Genomic DNA, 26,174 nt, shown 5'->3' on the forward strand with positions numbered 1-26,174 from the left:
CCCTCCATATGTATCACCTTATTTAACCTTTAGGAAGGTTAAGTACTACTATTCACCAGCAGGCACTGTCATCACCCCCATTTTAAAAGAGTCTCAGAGAGCTTAAGAAAGTTGGGCTTAGTCCCAAAGCTAGTAAGAGACACAGCTGGGGTTTGGACCCCAGGCCGGTTGGTTCTGATGCTCATGCTCTTGATTATTAGGCTGCACATCATCTTCTAGGAGCTTGGAAGACAAGCTGAAGTGGGGACAAACCTGGAGCCAAGGAGCCCTGTGAAGTGCCAATATGCCTACTGTTATGCCCGAAGGAACGTCTAAGACTTGTGTTTCTAAGTCTTCTTCAATTCTCCCTTGACCCTTGCCCAATCAGATCTTCAATCACAGCGCTTCCCTGAGACTGCTCCCACCAAGGTCCTCCCCTTCACTAAAGCCAGCACAACCAACCCTCTGTTCTCATCTTATTTCACCAGTCAGCCCCTGGTTTTCCTCCTACTTCATGGACTGTTCCTTCTCTGTTTCGTTTGTTGATATGCCCTCATCTCTCCATTTTCCACGCCTTAGCAGTGCTCCAGCTCACTGCTGTTTTCTTCTTTTCTCCCTTCACTGATGTGGTGATCCAAGCCAGCCTCTTAACTTTGAAGAGCCATCTAAATGGTGATGAGTCCCAAATTTGTATTTCCAGCCAGGACTGTTCCCAGCCCAATGCCCACTGGATATCTCCTTTTAGTTGTTGAAAAAGCCTGTCAAATTTTACATGTGCCAAACCGAACTTCTGAATTCCTCTTCCCAAGCCTCTTGCCATCTCTCCAAGTTATAAATCCATTCTTCCGGTTACTTTAGCCAAAGGCTTTGGAGTTAACTGAGCTCTCCCTCTTCTTCTGACCAATCACATCCAATATGTTAGCAAATTTTATTGGCTTTACCATCAAAATATTCAATCGCTTCCATTCTATGATTCATTGAGACCACCATCATCTCTCATCTATATTATTGCAAAGGCCCCCCACATCGAGACTCCATGTTTCTACCCTTTTCCTCTTATGGTCTGTTTTCAACAGAATAATTTAAGTGATTCAGTTAAAATGCATATCATTCAGGGTCCCAGCCAGAAACAGAATTCGCCCCTGGTGAGTGGAGACTTCACCTGCTGAAGAGCCTTTAGTAGAGAGACCACTTACATAGGCTGGGCAAGACTAAGAAAATAAACAAGAGAAAATGAGGCATCCAGGGACTGGAAGTAGCAAGAAGCGGCTGTATCCCTGGGACTGAAGATTCAAGGGAGGAGACAGTGTTATCAGAACCCAATGAGAATTGCAACCCTACAGGAAAGGCTGCCCATCAGGAGCTGTAGTGGAAGAGAGTTGCAACTGCTTCTAGAGAGAATACCCAAGCAGGGAAAGGCTGAGTAAGACATACGCTGACCACTCTCTCCTCTTTCTCTTTGATCTCCTGTAGGGCCTCTTATTAGTCAAACCAATCAGGCACCAGCCCACCAGTGATGCAGTCTGCAGGAACCAGCCTCCTGGGACATAGGGCAGGGAGGCCTGAGAATGCATGGATGGCGAGGGAGGGTAGCCGAGGGAAAGAAGATACCCAGCACGAGAGAATACAAGTCAGACCATTGTTCTGCTCAAACCCCTCCGGCGGTTTTCCAGCCTACTCAGAGTAAAATCTAAAGTTCTCACATTGGCTCACAAGCTCTTACATTGGTCAGGTGCCTGCTTCCTAATCATTTTTGTCCTCCGGGGTTCCATTCTTTTTTGGAAGCTCAGCTATTCATTTAAACAGGTTATTATAATCCACCTGGAAATGCAAAAGATCAGAGCAGTAGCGTTTTCAGAATATCAATCCTCTACATTTTCAGAAGCAGAAGGTCCAGCATTCAATAAATGTCAATTGAGCCAATGGATGAATAAATGGATAAACGAACCCGTCATAAGCTACAAGTGTCTTTTTCTTTTACTAAGAAAAGACTTCTGGGGCGCCTGGGTGGCACAGTCGGTTAAGCGTCCGACTTCAGCCAGGTCACGATCTCGCCGTCCGTGAGTTCGAGCCCCGCGTCGGGCTCTGGGCTGATGGCTCGGAGCCTGGAGCCTGTTTCCGATTCTGGGTCTCCCTCTCTCTCTGCCCCTCCCCCGTTCATGCTCTGTCTCTCTCTGTCCCAAAAATAAATAAACGTTGGAAAAAAAAAATTAAAAAAAAAAAAAAGAAAGAAAAGACTTCATATCTCCTTTCTTTTTTTTCCAGTCTTACTCTTTCGTTGGATGTCTTTGTGGTTCTACGGTTTGTTGGACATTTTTGTTCTTCTTTGAAAACCATATACCAATCCAGGGTTTTCTTCAGAAAGTCAGTTTAGGTCATCTGGCACCCAGACACAACTACCTTTAGGCTCCAGATTTGAACTATTGTCTACATGGTGTACCAGAGTTCCGGGCCCTTGATGGAGGGAAGAAACCTCAGGTCCATCCAACGTTGGTTTCTGAAGTGTAGGGAGAGTTATTTAGTGAAATGGTCAGATAAAAAATGCAATTTATTCATTCTCCTATACATTTACATTCTGACCTTATATCAAGTTAGATTTCTAGAGAACTCAGACCACATCACCATGCCCCTCACCAAGTTCCTCTCACTGAGTGCATCCGTGCTGTGGTTTTGGCGTTTATCAAAACATTTTTCAGACGGATGCTTCTGAGTCCTATGAATGGATTTTGTGTTTGTTGAAAGCATTTTTTCTTGAGAATACAGTGAGAAGTTTGGCTTAAATTGAATGCGCATTCATCTATACTATGGGATGTAATTCAGTCACAAAATGGAACAAAGTACTGATACAGGTTATGATGAGGATGTACCTTGAATGCATTATGCTTGGTGAAAGATGCCAGATACAAAAGGCCAGATATTGTGTGATCTCATTCATATGAAATATCTAGAATAGGTAAATCAATAGAGGCAGAAAGCAAACCGGTGGTTGCCAGGGGCGGGGAGGGGAGGGGGGTAATGGGGACAGACTGCTTAATGGGTACAAGATTTCCTTTTGATGAGAGTATCTTTAACAAGATAGAGGTGGTGACTGCACAACTTTAGGAACGCACTAGATATCACTCTAGATTGTACGCTTTAAAATGGTTGCTTTTATGTTATATAAACTTCACCTCAATAACAATTTTAAAAATGGTGCACCTTCAATCTGAAGAGATTTGGGGTAGGCAAGGTCACAGGACATGTTAGCAGTCACTTGAAGGGTGGGAAGGGTGGCCGGGGGAGGGGGTGGAGAATAGTAGTCTTTCAGTTATTCTGCGCTCCCCAAAGGGCAGAACTAGAGTGAGTGGGCGAGCATTATAAGCCATCACAAAACCCTGGAGAGATTTGAAACCAATGCTGGGGGACTATTTGCCCACCATGAGATGGCTGAAGGAAAACTCACTGGATGCCATTGAAAGCAGAAGCCCTAGGGTCCATAAAAGGAAGTGCCCTTCCCTTGTGCCTACACTCCCATCACAGATGCCTGCAACCGACCCAGGCTGTGTTCACTGCAGTTTCCAACATGAGCTTATCGTGGGTAGAGGAATGCACAGTCTCACACAACAACCAGTAACCCACGACTGGGGGGCCTAGATCTCCAATAACATCCTCCCCCACTCAGCTTCAACTACCCTCTTCCCTGGACACAGCCTCAACTTTGACATCACCCCAAACGGTGTCACTCTACAATCACGTACTCCAGCATCCCACTCTTTAATTGTGGCCACCTATTCTTGTAAATCTGGTGCTCAAGTATCTCACTGCGACACTTCTTCATCCTACCTCACTGAACCTTCAGGCCATTAACTAGTTCCTTTATTTCTTCTTCATTTCCATTCTGTTCCATCCTGTTGCCAAACATATCCTGTCTCCCTAACAGGGTTTTAAACCTTGCCTTCTGAGACAACTCATTCCCTTTGAGAAAAGGGGGTCCTGCTCCTTATCATGAGCCCAAATCTGTATTTGTTCATCCACCGATTGATTCATTCGTTCAAAACATATTTGCTGAGTATCTACCGCGTATCGGAAATCTGCTACATTCTAGGAACACAGCAATGAACAAGGTAATGTGTTCCTACCCTTAAGGAACCTAGAATCTAGTAGAAAAGACATGTATTCAACAATTACACAGATTATTTAATTGTAATTAAAGGAAGGCAGAAAAAATATGGGCGTGAGAGCATCGAAGAGGTGAGCTACTCTAAGAGCCACGAAGGGACATGTGAGCAGAGAACCTGAAACCTGAGTAGGACAGGAGGCAAAGAATGGAGTGTGTGTGGCTTGGCGGGGGGGGGGGGGGGGGGGGGGGGGGGGGGGGGGGAGGTTGTCCTTGATGGTGGTAGGTAACTCCAGGTGAAACAACCCAGTGTGTTCAAAGGCACCAAAGTGGGCAGACACAGCTCTCCATCCTGGATGGAATGCAATGTCTAAAGAGGCATGGTGTAAAGTGAGGCTGGAGACAGGAAAAGACGATATTTGTATGACTTGAGGGCTGTGTCAATGACTTGGGTCCACAGTCCCTCCAGCAGCCGATTCAGAGACTGGAGACCAACGAGTTCATGGGGACTTTTATCGTGTAATCCAGGGATGGTGACAAGGGTCTGTTCCGAGGCTGTCGTGGGAATAGAACACGGCTGGTTACAGGTTATTAAGAGAAGTGTTGATAGGATTTGGCACCATTGGGAGATTAGGGAGAAGAACAAAATCTCCTGGATTATAGCCACAACTCTTTGCAGGATGTCTGTACCCTCTTATGAATGTACCAAAACTACCGGACCATCCACTGAAAAAGGGTGAATGTTACGGCATGCGAATTTATCCAAATAAAATTGAATTTTTAAGAAAGAACCTACACACAGCACTAAACATAAACACGTTTATTATCAAACTTTGCGCTGGCCACGTCACATACAAAATAGGTTAGACATAAGCTTAAATAAATACATACTTTAAAAACCTGTAAAATATTTTGAATCATAATTTAAAATGCTTTTTAAAACCCGTTTTAAAAACCGTTTAAAACACGGACCATATTTGCATTTCACACAGCTATTTACATCACAGTATAATATTTACAACATTCGAACAATTTCAGAGAAAATAATAATTCATTCTATAGGTAGTCTGCTGGCAGTAGTTGTTTATTTCTCTCTCCTTATTTTCCAGAGTTCTTTTGCCCCTTAAAATTCTCTACCGTTCTGACCACTTAGCATACCTCCCTGGTTACTTAGGGCTTTGCCTTTACCAACACGCAGCCCGCATTTGTCAGAAACTTTGATTTTCAACACATGCTAAGTTAATGTACGTGTGGGAGAGTTTTGATTCTCACGTAACTTGCAAGACGGAGCGAGAAGCTTGGGCAATGGACTGGCCAAGAATTTCTCACTGCCAACGATCAGTGGGGATCCCTGAGGAATTTTAAACTCCCTGATAAATAAATACATATGCTCATTCATACTGACTTTCCTCTCTTCACGAACACTCTAACAAACAGAATAACACAATTAGGAATAAATATTAAAAGTCTCCACTCTTCAAAATACCCACCAGACAAATCTTTTACAAGGTGAGTTCCTATCATGGATTTAAAATCTAATGTAATATATGAGAATTATATGTGGACACGTCACCCCTGACAAACGTCTTTGGAGAAATGCTAAAGCACATCCGTATGACTACATGTTTTTGTCAACAGAGACATTCAAAGAGTTGTACCTTCGTCTGTCTGCATTTCTGCTTTTAGCAAATCAGAACATTTGGCCCCGTGGAAGCTTTTCATCATGGAAAACCACCTACCTCTGGAAAAAGAGCTGACAGTGTATAAGTGCGTGCCATTCAGATTCTACTGTGCTGATACTACTGTTTTGAAAAGCAACGGGAACAAAATTTTAGAACTTCACCTTGGTTAACATTATGAACAGTACTTGCCCTTTTTTGAAATAAATTTACTACAGATGGAACATTAGAAACTGTGACTGAACAAAGATCTAGGATAAGTCACTTCTACCCTGTTGCAGTCCTAATGTGTACATATTTTAGAGTCTCTACAACACATACACTGAATTAAGAATTAGGGAAGATTGTCCTGTCGTCAATGCAAATAAAGAGAGCACAATCTCTTACGGCACTTTAAAAAGCAGTGAATCCCACAGGGAGAAAAGTGATTAAGACTGTGCTTTAGTCATCCTCGCACAGAGCATTAAGTAGGATTTCCCCATGCGCTCGCCTGGGGGCATTACAAAATTGTCATTTTTTTTCACGTTGGTGATAGAATATCTTTGGCCAAGCGGTTTCCCCTAAACGCTTGACAATATTTCAGCCCCATGACAGCAACCATGTAATCAGCAGAGACACCGTGAGGGGCAAAAGAAAGAAGCAAGGCCACAAAATCCCGTGGTTCTCCACTGAGACCTCACAGTGAGCGGGGCGGAGAGATAGAACAGGAATTCTTGAGATCGTGGAGCCTGGGTCCCTTCACATTTGCCTGGAAGAGAATATGCTTTCCCTCCATCAGCCAGTACTTTCCAGACACAGAGAACAGCGAAGAGAAGGCTGACTCGCTGATGGCAGACTGGCCTTGCTCACTGGAGTTTGGATGGGTGAAGTCCTCATGGGTGCCTCGCTCCCAGCTTAAAAGGCAGCAGGTGTAGGAGGTGAGGAGGGCCAGAGACCAGAGGAGTGCTCTCTGTCCTTGCCATCTTCAGGGTATTGCTCTAGTTCCCTGGAGGAAACTGTGTTCCTGCGAACAGAGAGAGCATGCCATCAGGACGCTTAATATTCTGTATCCATAGCAACAACAAAATTCACCGTCTACCACGGACCACCGTGTTCACTATCACGGGGGAGTCCACCTATGAATCTCAAAGCCCTATTCAGTGAGGGCAGCAAAACTATTCTATATGATACTCTAATGGCGGATATAAGTCATTACACACTTGTCAAAACCTGTAAAATATACAAAGCCAAGAGAGAACACTAATATAAAGGGTGAACTTTAGCTAATGATAACGTATCAATATTGGCCCATCAATTGTAACAAAATGCCACACTAATACAGGATGTTGGTAACAAAGGAAATTGGAGGGTGAGGGAGTATGTTGGGAGTCCAGTTTCTGCTCATTTTTTTTTGTAAACCTAAAACTGCCTTAAAAAATAAAGACTATTAATTAACAAAATCTATTCGGGGGGAGGGGGGGGAGGTGAGGGGGACTTGACCCTTCACAATTCTCACAAAGCAGAGCACGGATTCTGGAACCAGACTGCCTAGGTTTGAATTCTGGCTATGTCACTCACTAGCTTTGAGATTTTAGGCAAGTTATTTAACTTGTCTGTCTCTCGTGTTCTTCATCTGTAGAACAGGAAATACAGCAACAAGTCTCTATCTCCTAGAATTCCCAACTCAGAACAGTTTCTGGAAGATACTAACTGCCACACAAAGGTTAGCCGTCATCATTTTTATTAATAACTTTCACAAGTGAAATGACTCAATAAAGCCCAGATCCTTGTTCCTGTCCTTCTACAAAGAAATGAAACAGTTTTCCATCCAACACCGTGAAGGTGGTGATTTTCCCCCCAGAAACTGGCAGATTTGGAGGATATGCTCTCTCAAAATCATACGTGGTTTTCAAGTCTTACCTGATGCCTTTGGACTTAAAGGGACTCAGAAGGCATCTGGTAGGATCCATCTGATTGGAGGCTTTGGCAGCTGCTGTGGAGTGCGTAAAAACACTAAGTAAAGCACCGTTTTCCGACATGAACAGGGAAAAATGTGTAGGATGTTCAAAGGCATGCTTTGGACAAGAATGCAACTTACCTGGCAGGAACAAATTTCTTGGCTGCAAGAAAAAGAAAACCATTAAGTTGGACTAAAAGACTCTCAGGGCCGTATTAAATTCAGAAACAATATGACTCTATCCTCCAGGGATTGCAAACCCAATGCCTTCAGGGCCCCTGTAATAATCAGAGTGCAAACACAGCTTGGGGGCAGCGGGCGTGAAATGCACACTCATCCTAGGGGCCCAGCAGCTTTCTAATGCTGGCCAATAGCTACCCGCTCGCTTGCCAAGTTCATCTGCCCGTTTGTCATGACAAGTCCCAAATCTAGATTTTATGTGAAAGTTCCTATTTTATAAATGTCAGAACTTAATTTTAAAAAATGTCAAATATTCTGTAGAGCCAAACTGTGAGTGTGGCTACACGCATTGGCATATTCCCTAGGAGATTTCCCACCTTGAAGCCTGTATTCCAAATAAATGTTTCGGAGCCGTTTTAGCCACTTCCCGGGAGCACCCATCATGGCAGGCTCACTGCACCCACTCCGAGGGGAACCACAGAATTCCATGTGAATGGCACCCCCTGGAGTTGTCTGCTGTGAACACAACTAACATTTTTGTTTCCTAAAACCCCTCCCCACTTCAAGCCGTACTGTAAACTCTTTCCCTAGGACCACTGCTCAATTATACTGCAGTTTCTTAGTGTTTCGTAACTAGAGTCTAGTTACCGCCGAGATGTTCAAGAGAGGGGACACCGGCGTGGCTCGATCGGTTGAACGTCTGACTCTTGATTTCAGCTCGGGTCATGACCTCACAGTTTGCGAGTCCGAGCCCTACATCAGGCTCCATGCTCGGGATTCTCTCTCCCTCTCCCCTCTCTCTCTGCATCCCCCCCCCCCCGCTTGTGCTCTCTTTCTCTCAAAATAAATAAATAAACATTAAAGAAAATGTTAGAAACGTGCAAGAGAGAACACGACTCACCGATGAGGAAAAAAAAATACATTTTTCAAAAACATTTTCGGAGGACGTCCCCCAGCTCCCTTACCTCTCCTCCGCAGGCGTTTCAGAAGCCAGAGGACAAACGATGCTACCGTCATGAGGGAGGTCCCAGCAGCGGTGAGTCCAACAGCCAAGGGAATGCTGGACTCAGTGGGAGCTGGGGAGACAGAGGAGGGAAGAACTTTCACGAGAAGGAACCGAACGTAAAGTCTTTCTTGGCACCTGGATAAGCCGTCTACTTCAATGCATGAGGGAGAGACAGGGCACTACAGGCCTCGGAGATCGGCCCAAGCCACCTGCGCGGGCCTGTCTGCGGCCACGGCCAGGAGCGCCCTCACCTGCCAGGCTTGAAGAACAGAACCCACTGCGCCTGGGTCCCTACCGCGCTCTCTTCTCCCTCCCTTGCTCTCCTTCCCCCCCCCCCCCCCCCCCCCCCCCCCCCGGTCTTTCACCTCTGGCTCCCCTTTCCGCCCTCCCCCCCCCCGGTCTTTCACCTCTGGCTCCCCTTTCCGCCCTCGTCGCAGCTCGTACCAGCTTTTTCACCTTGGCAACCCCCCCCTGGCCTGAACGTAAAGAGTGGTTCCTTGCTTTCCCCTCCTTCCGTCTAGTCCCCCCAGGCAACCACCAGCAATCAACGCTTCACCTTCGCAGGTAGGCGGCGTCCCGGACCAGTGTCCCGTGGCATCGCACGTCAGAGCTGCGGAGCCGTTGAGGGTCCACCCCTCGGGACACGCGAACGCACACACAGCGCCAAACGCTGGCTCCCCGTCACAGCTCACGTTCATTTTTCCCAACGCTGCCAGTCCCGAACATCGTACGGCTGCAAACGACAGGCACACGCGCGGCGGTTAATAAAGATCTACTGGAAAACGTCTAACCCTGATTGAAAAGCCATCAGCAGGCGTAACTTAGACGCACTACTTAGTTTTCAGCTCGTAGCAAGTTAGGATCAAGGCCCGCGGGGCACTCGAGGTTCAGATACATGGGAAGTTTTTGACCTAGGCCCCTTAAGGTCCAAATTCAGTCCTACCTTGGCAGGAGGGGACTTCCTGCGTCCACTGGCCCTGAGATGTGCACTCGACTTGAGCTGACCCACGCAATTTGAAGCCTTCCTCACAGCTGAAGGCACAGGAGGACTTGTAGGTGAACTCTCCAGCGGGGGAATGGGTACATGTCACAGAGCCACGCTGGGGCTGCCGGACGGCATCACACTTCACAGCTGGAACACACGAGCGAGCACATTATTAGAAATTTGTATCGGGCAGCGGCAGGTTTCACACGTAGTCGCGTCTCCAGCCCTCCCATGGTTTTTGTGTTAAAATAAAGACAAAAACTGTACCTTCACACGTGGGCTCCTCACTGTCCCATTCGCCTGTAGGGCCACACTGGAGCTTTTTGGATCCCTTCAAGACAAATCCCTGTTCGCAGAAGAACTCACAGCTGGACCCCTTTTGGAAACTTCCAGAAGCAGCAGGAAGACAACTCACGTAGCCGCTCTCTGGGCGGGACAAGGCTTTGCACTGAAAAGCTGAGACACCAAAATCATGGTCAGAAAACATTGCGGAGGAACTGGAGGGCCCTTGGCGTTTGATGAATGAACCCGGTTCATCATAGACGAAGCAACACTCAGAGGTCTCAAGGCTCTTCGTGACTCCCTGGACAACTGGGAAGATGCCTGTGTTTTCTGCGAACGCCAGTCCCTTCACGGGCAATGGCGTTCAGTAAAGGGAGGCCTTTCACGGAACCAGTGGTTCCTGAGCACTGCTCTGACACTCGAAGGAGTTACCGTCAGGACGAAAAGGTTATGTAGTCAGAAAGCAACTGATGGGTCCTGGATGCTTACAGATGATGCCAAAATGCAAAGAAGGTAAGAAGGTAGCGCATGAAATGTGTCTGCTTTGCAGCTTGATTCGGGTCTTGTGGCTTCGTGCCACTGGAAGTCATTCTGTGCTGTATCTGGCTACAAGAATACCAGTACCCGACAGCGAAAACTGCTTGCTTTCCACATTGTTGCTCTTGCTTTAAAGTGAATTAAGTTTTCGTGCTTATCCGGGTACTAAGTGTGCCTCTACGTATGACGCCATCCTCGACACATTCTCATCCCTGCCAGTTATGGGCAATTTCAAGTACAGGTTGAGAAAAAGAATGTTTATGGTCAATCTTGATGTGGAGCGACTCTACCTTTACACGTTGGCTTCTCGTCGTCCCATTTCCCGGATGAGGTGCACTGGAGGCGCTGGGATCCCATTAGTTCAAATCCTGCTTCACACTCAAAGGCACAAGTCGTGTTCCATGGGAAGTTTCCAGAGCTTTGGGAACAGTCCATGACTCCGTTGGCAGGATTTGTCAGAGCATCGCACTCGACCACTGGGGATTTGAAAGAGCACCATGAAATTTACAGATATGTTCGCTGCCTATTGAATTGGAGTTTATAACAGGGCGAGGAAGCAGCCTTCAAACGGTAGATCCCAAAGTCCTAAGATAAGTCTTGGGGACATGCGCGCACACAGTAAAACTTTTATGCTTTTTTATTAACACTTTCATCTTCTCTGATTGATTTATACTCTGACTATGCTGAGTGGTTTCTGGTCTACTTTACGATGTCTCTGATCTATGTTATGTAAGGCGAAAACGAAGAAAAAAACCCAGATTCTAGATCATGATTTATGTCCTGTTATGTCCTGACATACACAGGACATTCATTTATGTCAGCCCAGCGGGACCTGGAAGCCAAAAGCTTCCGTCTCTGGCCTAGAAAGATAAGACTGAGAGAGAGGGGCGCCTGGGTGGCTTAGTCAAGCCTCCGGCTCTTGGTTTCAGCTCAGGTCATGATCCGGGGGCCTGAGATTGAGCCCTCCATTGGACTCTGTGCCGGGCACGGAGACTTCTTGAGATTCTCTCCCTCCCTCTCTCTCTGTCTCTCTTAAAAGATTAAAAAGACTGAAGAGAAAAATAGATATGGGGGCTGCTTGACTACCATGGTCTTAAATCCACCCCCACTGCATGAGAGAGATTAAGCAGGAGAAGATAAGTCATTACGATTTCTCAAGTGGGTTCTGCTGTTATGGGCACTCGCTTACAAGTCACCAGAGCCGGAGAAGCATCCACTGCAAACATGGGATATAAACCTCTCTCAAACCAAGCAGGCACCCTATTGGCCATACATATTGGCTAAGGGAAGTCCTACTAAAAACAACCGAAAGAACTTTCCCTGGAGTCTTGGAAACGTTGTGACGTTGGATCCAAAACAAAACGAAACAAAACAAGGCAATGAAGGGTGAGTTTGAGAATGTTCTGGGCATTCGGAGAGAGATTTACCATTGCAGGCAGGAACGGGGGCGCTCCATTCTCCGGTGGACGTGCACCGCGTGGCCTCTGTGCTGCTTGGGAGGTAGCCCTTTTCGCAGCTGACAGAGCAAAAAGAATTGTAGCTGAAGGTCCCCAGAGGGTGGGTGCAAACCAGGCTTCCGTGCTCGGGGGCTTCCCGTGCTTGACAGGTCACCGCTGAAAGGAGAAACCACATCAGTGTTGCTCTCTGTCATCTTGCATGAAGTGAGAAAACCCTGGAAGGTGTAACTACTGTTTACGCTTCCTATGTGCCAGGCACTATGCATTCATTCCGATCAGCCTCACCATTGAAGCTGATACCATCATTAGCCTCCTTTTTGCAATGACACAGCTGGGACTCGGGGGGGGGGGGGTGGTTTAACTACCTGGTCCAGGTGCCCTAAGTCAGAGTGGTAAATCTGGGCTTTGAAGCTGGTTGGGGGTGGGGTCTGACTCTGACTTCACGACCTCGGCTCGTGACTGCCACCGGGCACCACGTGGCCCAGGGAAGGGAAGACAGGCAGACCCGACGCCAGAGCCAGCTGGGACGCGGGATGGCGCTACCAACTCAAGTGAAGGCAAAGGCGACACGACGCTTACCTTGCTCGCACCTGAGTCCCTTGAAGCCGGGGTAGCACTCGCACGTGTAGTTGTTGACGGTCTCCACACACTCGCCGTGGCCACTGCAGGATGTGGGGGTACAGGCAGCTGCAGGAAACACAATCCGTGGGGAGGAAGATCATTACTGTGCTTAGAATGCGTTCCTTCGCATCATGAGTGTGCCACAGAGATCATTGGCGACGTCGCCAGGGACGTGGACTGCCAGAGATCTTAACTGAAGTGCTTCACCCAATGCCAAAGCCGAGCTTTAAGCTCAATGAGGTTGGACCTTGATTGCTAATGTCAAAGAAGTAATCTCCCAAACGATGTTTTAAAGCCCTGTAGTTTAGAACGTAAAATTACCATAGCGGAGACCAATTCTTGCACACTGTCCGCACCTTGTCAAGACGCCCCCCACCCTGAAACTGCCTCCCAGGGCTGCCCCGAGCCCCGTACCTGTGTAACACAAGGCAAGCTTCTTTTTGCTACATCTCTCGTCATTCCACTTGCCCGCGTCCTTGTCTCTCTTGATGTAGATCTCCACACAGTCCTCATTGCTTTGCTTATTGTTCGGTTCACCAGGAGCCCAGTTCTGGGCTTCTTCGGTCAGAGGCTTCTGGGTCCCTATCCAGGTCCACGTATTGTTGACCTTTCTGATTCCGATCCAGTAGTAAGTTGGCGAGTAGCTCAAGATGGAGTTCAGGTACTGAATCTCTTCCTGGTTTTGAATCGCGACCAGATGCGTGTACCGTTGCTGGCAATACGCACTAGCTTCGTCGAAAGTCATGATTTCTGTGGAGGCGTTGTAAGACCAGGCTCCGCTCCCTTTAAGCAGGAGAAGCACTAAAGAGGAAAGCGTGAAAGGCATGGGACGTTTAGTCCTGCTGTGGTTTGACTCTTTTAACTGGGCTTTGCACTCTTATTTTCATCATGCGGTAGCCTTGGGGATGACTCAAATTTTTTTCCTCTTTTCCAAAGTAAGAAAGGGGAGAGATGGAGAATCTGCCATTCACTGCGCATATTTTTGGGGACTGAGCCCCCCGCTTGATGCTCTCCCTGCACTTGTCCACCACCATCTACCAGTATATCCACTACAGTAGAATAATAATCAGAATAACTGAGCTTTCTTGAGTACTGAATATGCGCCACCAAGCACTGTCCGAGGTCCTCTCCATGCTGCTGGAGCCTCACAATGCCTCTGGGAAGCAGGCCATTTATGATCAGCACTTGACACATTGGGAGGCACTAAGGGGTAAAGTAAATTGCCCTTAGCCCGGGGCAGAACACCCTGGGCGGAGAGACCGAGATGCTGCAAAACACCCTACAATGCACAGCACCCCCCCCCCCCCGCCACGGGGAGAAATTGTCCTGTCCAGACTGCCCATAATGTCAAGGATGAGAAACCTTGGTCTAACGAATGACATTGACTTACCAAGAGTGAGAGCAGGGAGAAGTCGTGAAGCAGTCATGACTTCCAGGGTTCTTGTCATCAAAAGATGAGTCTTGAAATGCCTTGCTGGGGGAAAAAGTACAACATTCATTACAGAAAGAAATTTTAGGTAGCCAGTCACTGAACTCATTCTACAATGATGTTTTCAGCAGCAGCAGATTTTAGGTAAAAGATAACAGCGCTCCCATCTTTGTTTCAAAGAAGTCGATGGGAATGAATGCCTACGCAAGTTAAGATTTTCATCGTTTAGGTGCAAGAGAAAAGCCAGATTTTAACGAAGTCTGAATACAACAAGAACCTGCCCAGGCCGTTTATCCAAAGGCTGTCTGCCTATCTGTTCATATGGATAATCTTGTTTCATGGCCTTACGCTGCACTTACTGTTTTGTGAGGCGGTGGCGTCCGCGTCTGACTCCTCGTGTCGCTGGCTGCTTCTGTCTTGTGCCACTTGGCAGTTCTGGGTGAAGTCAGCCAAGAACAGCAGAGCGCTGCTCCTGCGGCAGCCCCTTTATAGGGGCGCTGGCTTCCTGTGAGTAATAGGAGGATGTATCCAAACCCAGGAGACAGGAATTCCCCAGTAGCATCCAAAAAGTTTCCCGGGAATGTCCATAACGCCAAAAAATTACAGTGATGTCAGAAACCCTGGGCCTCCAAGCTAATTCACCTCTGTTCATACCATTTTTAAAACATTTTTTTTAACGTGTATTTATTTTTGAGAGAGGGAGAGGAAGCATGAGCGGGGGAGGGCCAGAGAGAGAGGGAGACACAGAATCCGAAGCAGGCTCCGGGCTCTGAGCCGTCAGCACAAAGCCCGACGCGGGGCTCGAACCCGTGAACCGTGAGATCGTGACCTGAGCCAACTCGGAGGCATAACCGACTGAGCCACCCAGACGCCCCTCCTGCTTTTTTATTTTACGTGAATCCTATTAATATGGCACAAATGGGGGGGAATTAATTCTAGTAACATAAACTGATGTCTTTAAAAAGTTTAAAACCTTTGCTAATCAGCAGCATCTCTCGTGTAATTGTGGTAGTAACCAGGATTTCACGAACGCAGGCAAACTCAGACTTAGTTTTATGATCTGTGGACCACTATTCTTAATTGTCTCACGTGTGGCTGTCAGTAGTGGGCCACCAATGTTTTTTCTCTCTCTCTCTCTCACTTACCAATTCAACTCATTTTAAGGTACCTGTCTCACGGAGGTACCTGTCACAAGGTATCTGTTAACCTAATTCTGTGCATAGTTATAGCTAAATTACTAGAAATAATATCTCCTAGTAAATTAGCTAGTATAGCTAAATTACTAGAAATAAATGTTTGACATGCTTTGTTTCTTAAAAATAAGATGAATGGGAAACAGATTTCGATGTCCATGTCTGGAAAACATTTATTCATGATTTGTTCAGTGAAAAAAAAAAAAAAGAAGATGAAAGCTATATGTACTCGTATTTAATTGACTCAAATTTTGCTTAAAACTTTTAAGCTATGAATGTGCCAAAAATAACAAAACTGTACCAAAATGTTAACAGTGACTATCTCTGGATGGCAAGATTGGGAGGAAGTTTGATATTCTTCATGACTATTTTCAACAATTTTTGCAATGGCCCTCTATTACTTTGACAGGAATTATAGCACCGTTTAAAGAATCCTGTGTCCAAATGCAAATGAAGGAGACATAAATGATATCATTTATTCTGCTTTCCAACGTTTATTTATTTTTGGGACAGAGAGAGACAGAGCATGAACGGGGGAGGGGCAGAGAGAGAGGGAGACACAGAATCGGAAACAGGCTCCAGGCTCTGAGCCATCAGCCCAGAGCCCGACGCGGGGCTCGAACTCACGGACCGCGAGATCGTGACCTGGCTGAAGTCGGACGCTTAACCGACTGCGCCACCCAGGCGCCCCTATTCTGCTTTCCATACTGACATTTCTCTGGGGGTGACGGAATGCCCCCAGCTCCGCATCTTGTCTAATTTAAATGCTAGAGACAGTAAGTGGGGATCACTTGAATTTGCATAGGAAAACTTGTTGACCTCTACACCCACTTTCCAGAAGATCCCAATTTCAAAGCAAATTCTCTCTGTGGCTTAATTTACATCGAGAGAACTTCCGGAGAGAGAGCCCCAATAGCAGAAGGGGGGATAAGAGACATAAAAAGTGGAATAAATTTGGCAGTAAAGGTAATTGATCCCCAGAGGTCTGATATTCCAAACCTGCTCACCCTTATGGTTATCTTGCATCCACCCAGAATATGCTCCTGAGGTTGGGCCAGCAAACCGGGCACCTGAGTACTGGGGGCTAAGAGGCTCTCCTCAGGCTCAGAGGGTTGCTGCAGAGGCCGTGAGCAGACCCAGCCTCCCTCTCATGGAGAGACCTCAGCACAGTGAGGGGCAGGAGGGGGGTGACGGCGACTGTCAGGATCTCATGAGGGCGCCCACTTGCTGGAGATGGAAGACGAGTTGAAGGAATTGGGGGAGAGTTGAGTAGCCAGGGTTGTTGGGTATTATCTCCCCCCCCACACACACACACAAATAAACCTAATTTCTCTGAGCAACAGGCTGATTAGAGGTGCCTCTAGGCCCCATCGAGTCTCCCAGGCTCTGAAGATGCTGGTTGCTGTCCAGAGACTTCTCGGTTCCAACTCTGGCTCCTTTACAGCCTCCACACTGGGGAGGCTGAGAGAAGGGGAAAGAAGGCAGTGCAAACACGGGTACACCCCAGGCTGCACCACCACAGCTCTGTCGTCTGCGAGGCGCCACACTTCTTGGCTTCTTCATCCCTTTTCCTGGAAGTTGCTTGTCCTCTGCTCTCCAGCCTTTAATGGGCATCAAGGACTTTACCCACTTTTCCTTCTGTGCCCAGACTCGTTCTCACTTTTATGGAAAAGAGGCATCCCTGAGGGAGCGAGAGAGAGAGCCAGAAAAATGATTTGGGGGTTCCTGAGACCAATGTTCCAATTTTATTCAGAGCCATCCTGTACACTATCAATAGCTGGGGACAGATAAAAACTACGGGCAGGAGACTATTGGGCCTAATAGAAGGCAGCACCGGCCAGAACCACATGGGACAAAACCAACTTTCAAGGTGTGGCTTTAGCTTTGGGTCCTCGCTGCTGAAGGGAACCGCCAGGCAAGGGCAGCGGCCTCCCTGGCACTTTGGGTTGGTTCCCTCCCTGCTGAGCCCTATTGCTGAACACTGATTTTTTTTAAAAACCTTGCCGACTTCTCTTCCCACGTTCTACTCTGCCAACACCTGGTGTGCTTCCATAGAGTCTAAGTCAGGGAGGAGAGATCCCAATATAGATACAGTTCTGTTTACAGAATTCAAATGTGATGTTTCTTGCACACCCAAAATGGCTAAACGAAATTAAGAAGATCATGGCACAAAATGGCATGTCTTGTTTGATCCAAACATAAGCCTGTTTGATGGAAAGTTGGTCAGGCTCCCTCCAAATTTGTTCCCCGGGAGGGCACGTTCACTCAATTGCAGTTTGTAGCTCTCTTGGAACAGCTGGGTCAGGCAGGAGCCCTGGGCTCTCTCTCCGCCTGAGCTCCCGCACCTGGGAGGAGAGAGGGGCTCGGAGACTTCTTTCATAGAAAGGAGGCTCACCGCGTAGTTTGTCGAAAATGCACGCCTTCAGGTCCAACATTCAGAGACACCGACTCATTGGGTCTGGATGGGACCCAGGAACCTGCACTTTCAATGAACATCTCAGGTGATTTTGATGCAGACGCCCAAACCCCACCCCTCTTAGAGATATAATGGCCCAGGGCCACCTAATTCAGGAGAGACTATCAAGAAAGTCTTATGGCTGGTGTTCAGTTGTTAAGTACCAGAATCTTGACCGGAGTGTCACTGTAGTTCAGACACCTTCTCTGCTGGAAGGCTAGAGGCCCCGTTTGTAACAGTGCTCGGCAAAAACAAGGAATATCTGGGATGAGTGAATGCTTGGAATTCTTATACGTGGAAAATCGGTGGGCTTTCACCAAGGAAAGAGAACGCTGCTAAAGAAATAGCGTGAGTATGTAGATCTTCACTTATTCTCCTCCTCTTGTTCCAAAGGACCCTGTAATTCTACTGATTCCCCCCTTGGAACTTCCTACACGATTCTGAGACTTACAATTTTAATGTGTTTCCTTGCTTCCTATTTGGCAACGCCTTATCTTGAGGTTTCCGCTTACTGTTTTGGGATCTAAGAACGAACTAATGGGAATATCTTCAAAATGAGCCAACCCTGGTGAATTTCCAAAGCGGAAAGGAACAAGTGTAGGCAGCCTGGTGAATTGACAGAGCTTTTCCTGAGTGTAGCCAGACTGTTTGCCGACGCTGGTTAAGAGACCGAGGAAAATGCCCCTGGAGTTTAGAAAAGTCCCCTTGCTTGTTTTCCTTGGCCACCATGCTGCTTGTTTTGTGACACAGAGGTTTCCTAAAGGACTATTCTTAGCTTGGCACTCGGTGTTTCATATCAGAAAAGTTGGGGTCGGGTCACTTTTTGACTGGCAAGAGATTGCTGTTCGATGCTAGTTAGCTCTGTGACTTGAAGCAAGCTCTTTGTCTCTTTAAGCCTCGGGTTTCCCATCTGAGAACCAAAGGTGTTTGGCGACCGCCCCTGCTGGCTATAGTATCACGTAATGTTATAATTTCAGTTTAATTAAATGTAAACCTCAGATTTAAGTCTTTCTATATTTATTTAACTTAAATTTAAAATCTGAATCCAAACTTAAATTGACATCCGAATGCTCATTATTCTTAGCTAATAATTAATAACGATGCCACATATAAAGTGCCGACTGTGTACCAGGTGCTTTACTCCACACAGAGTTCACAAGATAAAAGGCAGGCATTATCAAGTTCATTTTACAGAGGATGAAACACAGACCCAGAGGGGTTAGACAACATGCCTGTGTTTTTTCTCAGTTACTAAATGGTCAGCAGGGATTCAAATCCATGTCTGTGTTACTCTAAAGACCAAGTCTTTTGTGCTCATTCCTTGCCTGCTCAGACTGCAACCCCAGCGGAGAAATCTACTTTAGTTCTCATGTGAAAAATACGTTAAAGCAACCTTTTTCGCTTCCTATACCCTTAGCTGGCCCTGTGAGTTCAGTGTCTTAGGTTGGGTTCCTTTCAAGGTAGACCCTAAGACAAGGATGTGGGTGAAAGTCATTTATTTGGGAGGTGATCCCAGGAAGCATAGTAGGTGTGAGTGAGGAAGTAAGACAGGGAAAGGAAGGAGCCTAGCGCAGGGTGGGCTAATGAGCAGGTTATCACTGTGTGAACAAGGCCTCACCCCACCAGGGAACTCTGGGACATACCTAAGAATAGCGCTAAGGAGGGGTGATGGAGCTGGGGTGGACCCACCAATTCCACTTTGTCATTGGCTGAGGGCTGATCTCGGGAGGACGGGGTTAATTCCCCTGCACTTCCAAGTGGATTCCTGAGGCCACACAAAGTCTCCCACAAAGAGTGGCAGGTGCTTGCAGGTGGAAATGACGTGATCTTCTGTATGCTGCGTTCGGACAAGATGGGTGTGTTCGTTTCCTATCACTGCTGTAACAAGTGACTACAAATTTATTTTGCATCGTTTCTGTAGGTCACAAGTATGGTTGATGGTTTCTCTGCTCTGGGTTTCACATTGTCAAAATCAAAATGTAAGCCAGTTGGGCTCATCTTGGGAAATCTTGGGAAGAATCTATTTCCATGGTCATTCAGACGGTTGACAGAATCCAGTTTTGGGGGGGTTGTAGGACAGAGGTCTCTGTTTCCTTGCCGGCTGTCAGTCAGGAGTCCTCCTCAGCTTCTAAGGACCACCTGCATCCCTGGGCTCATGACCCCTTCACCTTCCAAACCCAGCGGTGGCTGAGCCCATCGCTTCAAATCCCTCTGACTTCTTCTTCTGCCTCATTGCTCTTCTGGCCACCACTCTGCTGCCTCTCTCTGCTGTTTCTGCTTCTGCAGAGCAGATAATCCGGGATAATTTCCCTAGTTTAGGTTCTGTTTGTTCATAACCTCAATCCCATCTGCAAAAACCTTTCCCAGCAGTACCTCGGTTAGTGTTTGATTGGATAGCGAGGGGACAGTAATCGGGGGATGAGGACACCTTCAGCATTCTACCTACCACAGTAGGGACTAAATCACAGAGATGCAACCTGGGAAGTAGGTGAATGGCTAGCCTAAATTAGCACCGGTGGGCTGAAGTTAATTCTGTGGTGATGCTGTCTGGTTTGGTGCTTATTACATCTCCTCTGCTTAGAAGTTGGACTAATCCCCTGAATCCATGGATGGTCCAGACCTTTAAGTAGGAATTAAAGATACAAAGTACAGCAGATCCTGTTGTGTCCCCCACCATGTGCCCTTGGAAGTCATCTTTCCTGAATCACGCAACCCCAGGAGTTCTTATATCACACTCACTTCTTCACTCTGCGAACTGATGTCCCGTCCACAGACACTTCATTTTGTCCGCCCTACTACTTGAATAAAAATTATGATCATGCACCCAGTAACCCTGTTACTTGGTCACTTCACACCAGAGGCAGCACTAAGAACTTTAAATATACCATGTCATGTGATCATCATAACATCAGGAATTAGGTAGTACTGTCCCTGTTTTACAGCTGAGGACGTTAAGGCTTAGACGGTTTAAATAACTTGCCCAAACAAGGGAAATAAAAGCAAAAATAAACTGTTGGGACTTCACCAAAATAAAATCTTCTGCACAGTGAAGGAAATAATCAATGAAATGAAAAGGCAGTCTGCTGAATGGGAGAAGATATTTGCAAGTGACATATGTGATAAAGGGTTAGTATCCAAAATTTACAAAGAACTTACACAACTCAACACCACAAAACCAAATAATCCATTTTAAAAATGGGTAGAAGAAATGAACAGACATTTCTCCAAAGAAGATATCCAGATGGCCAACAGACACACGGAAAGATGCTCAACTTCACTCACCATCAGGGAAATGCAAATCAAAACCACAATGAGATATCACCTCACACCTGTCGGAATGGGTAAAATCAAAAACACAAGAAACAATAAGTGTTGGCAAGGATGTGGAGGAAAAGGAAAGCCTTTGTACTGTTGGTGGGAATGCAAACTGGTGCAGCCACTCTGAAAAACAGTATGGAGATTCCTCAAAAAGTCAAAAATAGAACTACCCTACATCCAATAATCACACTACTGGGTATTTACCCAAAAAATGTAAAAACACTAATTCAAAGGGATACATGCACCCCAATATTTATAGCAGCATTATTTACAATAGCCGAATTATAGAAGCAGCCCAAGCGTCCATCAGTAGTTGAATGGATAAAGAAGTGGCACATATATACAATGGAATATTATTCAGTCATAAAGAAGAATGACATCTTACCATTTGCAAGGACACGGATGAAGCTAGAGCGTATAATGCTAAGCAAAATAAGTCAGTCAGAGAAAGACAAATACCATATGATCCACTCAAATGTGGAATTTAAGAACTGAAAGGAGCAAAGGGAAAAAAGAGCAAGAAACCAAGAAACAGACCCTTAACTATAGAGAATAAACTGATGGTTAGCAGAGGGGAGGTGGGTGAGGGGATGGGGGAAATAGGTGATGGGGATGAAGAAGTACACTTGTTATGATAAGCACTGGGTGATGTATGGAAATGTTGAATCACTATCTTATACATTTGAAACTAAGATAACCCTGTATGTTAACTACATAGTAATTAGATAGATGGATAGATGGATGGATAGATGGATGGATAGATGGATAGATGGATGGATAGATGGATAGATGGATGGATAGATGGATGGATAGATGGATGGATAGATGGATAGATAGATAGATAGATAGATAGATAGATAGATAGATGATAGATAACTTGCCTAAGATCTCATAGCCTGTGAGCGGTAGAACTAAGACCCAAACCAGGCCTATCCAACTTCTACATGTATGTTCTTGGCTACCACTCTGCCTCTGCTGTAATCACCCCGATGATTGCTGTTTTAAAAACCCTGCTGCACGGGATCACTGGGGAGCCCTGCTATGTCAGATGTGGCAGTGGATGCTAGGTCCGAGATCACCACCAAGGATCTAAAGGGGAAGTAGCAAGTTGCGGAGGAGGCGGTGGAATGAGGAGATGCGCCTGCTGGTGGGAGCGCTAATGAAGAAAGTAGGGGCAGAACGTAGATGGAGAGGAAGAAGAGGAGGAAGGCGATAGAGAGGAAGGGGATAGAGAGGAAGAAAGGGGAGGAGGTAGGTGATGGAGGAGGAAGGCGATGGAGAGGAAGGGCATAGAGAGGAAGGGGAAGGAGAGGAAGATGAGAAATGAGAGGTAGTTATGGGCAAGCGGGCACTAAGGGTGCTGAGGATGATGATGCTTGATACCATGAAGCAGAAGACCGAGGAGGAGGACTAGTCTGCAAAAAGGGGAAGTTAAACTAAAAATAAATGAAAAATAAGTAAATAAATAAATGACGGGAAAGCTGCCATGACCCCTTCCGCGTGGATGCCCATGTCAGGATCCGAACGTGGGCACCAGGGGAGGACAGAAGAACCAATATTCCCAGGGCCCTGATTTTTCTCTAGAAGGTGCTTTAAAAAGGGAAATGGTTGGCAATTTGAAGTCTTATAGGTTTTTTTTTATAGTTTTGTACCTGTTGTGAGGGGTCAGCCATTTTTAAGGATCTGGGATGATCTAACCGGCCTTCAGCGTGTTTTCTGTCCTACTTCCGACTCTACCTATGGTGTGACCACGTTTGCTGTAATCTTGAAGTAGAAAAATAAAACTTGTAAAAAAAAAAAAAAAAAGGCGACAGCAACAAATCCTGTTCCGAGTATTCCGGGAACTTTTTTGTGTGTTTATACCTAGTGGTACTATCAGTAGTTGGTTGGTATAAAGTGGTTAACGGGGCCAAAGAGAAAGTTTTCCTCTTCTTCTTCTTCTTCTTCTTCTTCTTCTTCTTCTTCTTCTTCTTCTTCCTCTTCTTCTTCCTCTTCCTCTTCTTCCTCGTCTTCCTCTTCTTCCTCTTCTTCTTCTTCTTCTTCTTCTTTTGTTTTTGATATAAACTGGCTGCTTACGTTTTGGCATGTGTGTTGTATATGTGAAACACTGTTGGCCAATGATAAATTGGAACTTCATGGTCCTAAAAAAGAGAGGTATGGAAGGACTGATTTATTACGTGGGGTCCTTTGCCAATAGGTTGATGTTTGCCATCATCCCGTTTTATTTCCTGTCCATTAGTTGCTGGTGTCAAATTTTTACTGAAAAATGGGGGTCATTCTGGACCTCGTAATGATGACTTCTCATACAGCATTGTACTTTCTGTTGCATCCCAAGCCCCCAACTCAGCCCGGCTTTTAGTAAATGGTCACAGATATGCGTTGAATTAATAAATGAACGAATTCACGCGAACTGTAAAACGTTTGCTCTTGTGTCCTAATCGTGCATTTCACAACAGTGGGTGTCCCAGGGAGGAAGTGTTCTTTCTACTTTAATTTTGTGCGGTGTAAAGACAGAAAACCATATGGGAAAAAGCTACCCGCCTCAATATCTCCTAGTACCAACCTAAGTGCCAACTTGGAGAAGCTAAGTGAGAAGTTTGAGGAGGCTTTTCCACATCCCTGTTCATGCTGAGCGCCTGCCTGTAGTCAGATCACAGAAGAGCAGGGAACAGTTATTACGGGGGATGCGTCACGCTGAAAATAATGAGGCTCAAATATTATGTGTTTTTATATTTGAAAGCAGTAGAAGATTTTTCTCAATAAGGAAATGTTCTGACCCGTAGCATTTGCAAACCCTTTTAAAAATATCTTAAAATTCTACTATGGGGCGCCTGGGTGTTTCAGTTGGTTAAGCTCCCCACTTCGGCTCAGGTCATGATCTCACGGTTCTTGGGTTCGAGCCCCGCATTGGGGCTCTGTGCTCACAGCTCAGAGCCTGGAGCCTGCTTCGGATTCTGTGTCTCCCTCTCTCTCTGCCCCTCGCCCCGCTCAGGCTCCGTCTCCCTCTCTCTCTCTGCCCTCTGCTGTTTGTGCTCTCTCTCTCTCTCTCAAAAATAAAGAAACAAACTTTAAAAATATTTTTAAAATATCTTCAAATTCTACTAGAATATCTGGAACCTTCCCAACTAATTCTGGGAAGTTATAACCTTCATATCAAAGCTGGACAGTGCTAGCACAAACAGAGGAAACCAATCTCTTTTATGATGAGGACGTCGAGGAGGAAGAGTCCTGGTCTGGACCCCTCCCCCACCGAGTCAGCCACCCCAGCGCAGCCTCTGTGTCCACAGACAAGGGCCACCTACGTGTGATGTAGGAGTCCAGGTAGCCAGCCGCATCCCGTTCACTGTTTGGCAAGTTGAGGCCAAGTGGATGTTTATGGGGCGCAGAGCATCTGGGGTGATGACAAGATAAATCCGGCAACGAGGAGCATGCAGGCATCGTGCAGCATGAGGACTGCGGAGGAAGATTCGCGGCTGGCTTTCAAAGTAGAATTTTTTTGCTCTCTGGATGTTGGCTTCCTCGACCTTTGAAGGTCAGAGGTTCCTTTCGTTGTTCAACGATGTTGATTTTGGAGAGAGCACAAGAGTTCAAAAACCCACTCCCCTGGGGAATGTTACAGGAATACAGAGGGCAGTTTCACGAAGCCAGCAAGGCCTTCTCTCTGCTTCTAACAGATAGGAAGACAGGAAGAGATGAACAATACCCTTTTAAGAAGCTCAATTTTATCACTTTATCTTACGGAGAGTTGCCTCCAGCCAGTCTGGCTAACGGCAATCGGCACGGGAGCGTCTTTATGATTCTGACAAGTGGAATGTTTCCCTTAATTAAGAGAGCCTTGTCTGGCTCGGGGAAATGAAACACTTTCTCCAATATGAGCGGGCCGTAATTCCCACTGATAGAACCCTCAGGAGAAATGAGGCGATTATCTGGAGTGGTCAGAATTGAGTCACTTTCCTGCTTTGAAATATTCGGAAAATTGAAGCAAAAGTACATTCTTCTGAGTTTTCTTTATCTAACAGACAACTGACTAATGGCTTCACTTAGCCGAAGTACTGGGAAGCAGCACGAAATAGAAGAAAAGTCTGGTGGCTGCAGTTATGCAAATCAGCAAAGCCAAAGAACATTGTGGGTGCTGCCACAAATTGGCTGTGTGACGTTCCGCAAGGCGTTAAATCTCTCCGAACATCAGGTTCATCATCTGTAAAATAACAGGGATCTGTGAAATGGGAATTCTTTCTACTTTGTCAAGCTGTGGTTTTTAAAAGAACTAAAAATAGATGAGATAACATGAATAGAGCACTTGGCATATAGAGTCACTCAATAAATAGTATCACGTAAAATGCCGTTCGAACGCTAATTTTAGACTTCACTATTCAGAGGTGGGCTGAGCTGGGTAGGCAATTGAGAATTTGCCCGGCCTTTGGATCAGGACTAAACAATTGTTAGCAAATGCCTGAATCCTAAAATAGGCCCTATCGGCCTGGGCAGGTGGGAGATTTCCAGGCTAATGTTGTGAAGTCTTTTCCTTGAGAAACAGGGCCTGGATGGAATGAAGGAGAAGAAATAGGAAAGACTTCCCATGGTAAAGCAATACAGCCCTCTAGAAAGTCTAGAGAGGATGGATTGAACCTCTGGAAGGTGAAGTAGGAACAGCACTTGACCTTCCTGTGAACGGTACCAAGGCCTACGAGAGCCCCCAACGTGTATAACCACCACCGCGGCAACGGTTCCCAAAATCTGTTCCAAGGAACGCTACTTTCCAGAGGTGTGAAAAAAATATCACAGGCAAATAAGCTTGGAAACCCTGCATAGTATAGCTCCTTTCTTGAAGAGTCTTGATACACCTTAGCATGTTAAAGGTTCTGAGAAGTCCTCCAGAATAGAAATGTGTTTCCTGTCTGTCTAACTCAGTGTTTTCCCAATCGACTTGATTATGGATACCTTTACCCTACAATACCATTCTCGGATGTACCTGTAATAGTATGGAAAAAATATCCACACAGTGAATCATTCTGGCCATG

General features: G+C 46.2%; 1 protein-coding gene across 1 annotated transcript; it reads right to left on the reverse strand.

Annotated features, from left to right (window-relative positions):
• Window positions 1–5,055: 5,055 nt before the first annotated feature.
• SELE (selectin E) lies at window positions 5,056–14,625 on the reverse strand. The gene is made up of 13 exons (XM_047840671.1): window positions 14,547–14,625; window positions 14,149–14,232; window positions 13,173–13,559; window positions 12,717–12,824; window positions 12,108–12,293; window positions 10,971–11,156; window positions 10,129–10,317; window positions 9,820–10,008; window positions 9,433–9,609; window positions 8,836–8,946; window positions 7,832–7,853; window positions 7,654–7,726; window positions 5,056–6,757 (listed from the first exon to the last, which is right to left on the reverse strand). The coding sequence occupies exons 2-12, from the start codon at window positions 14,204–14,206 to the stop codon at window positions 7,669–7,671; spliced, it is 1,671 nt and encodes a 556-aa protein (XP_047696627.1). The 5' UTR covers window positions 14,207–14,232; window positions 14,547–14,625; the 3' UTR covers window positions 5,056–6,757; window positions 7,654–7,668.
• Window positions 14,626–26,174: the final 11,549 nt, after the last annotated feature.

The sequence above is a fragment of the Prionailurus viverrinus genome, chromosome F1 (assembly GCF_022837055.1).
Source record: "Prionailurus viverrinus isolate Anna chromosome F1, UM_Priviv_1.0, whole genome shotgun sequence".
Classification (NCBI taxonomy): Eukaryota; Metazoa; Chordata; class Mammalia; order Carnivora; family Felidae; genus Prionailurus; species Prionailurus viverrinus.

Bases quoted from the DNA above. Each gene is read 5' to 3' on its own strand.
- SELE (XM_047840671.1), bottom strand. From the start codon at position 14,206: ATGACAAGAACCCTGGAAGTCATGACTGCTTCACGACTTCTCCCTGCT. The intron at 12,825-13,172 runs GTACGGGGCTCG...TGTTTCCTGCAG, and splicing joins GCTTGCCTTGTGTTACACAG to CTGCCTGTACCCCCACATCC. The intron at 7,727-7,831 runs GTAAGTTGCATT...CGCACTCCACAG, and splicing joins AAGAAATTTGTTCCTGCCAG to CAGCTGCCAAAGCCTCCAAT.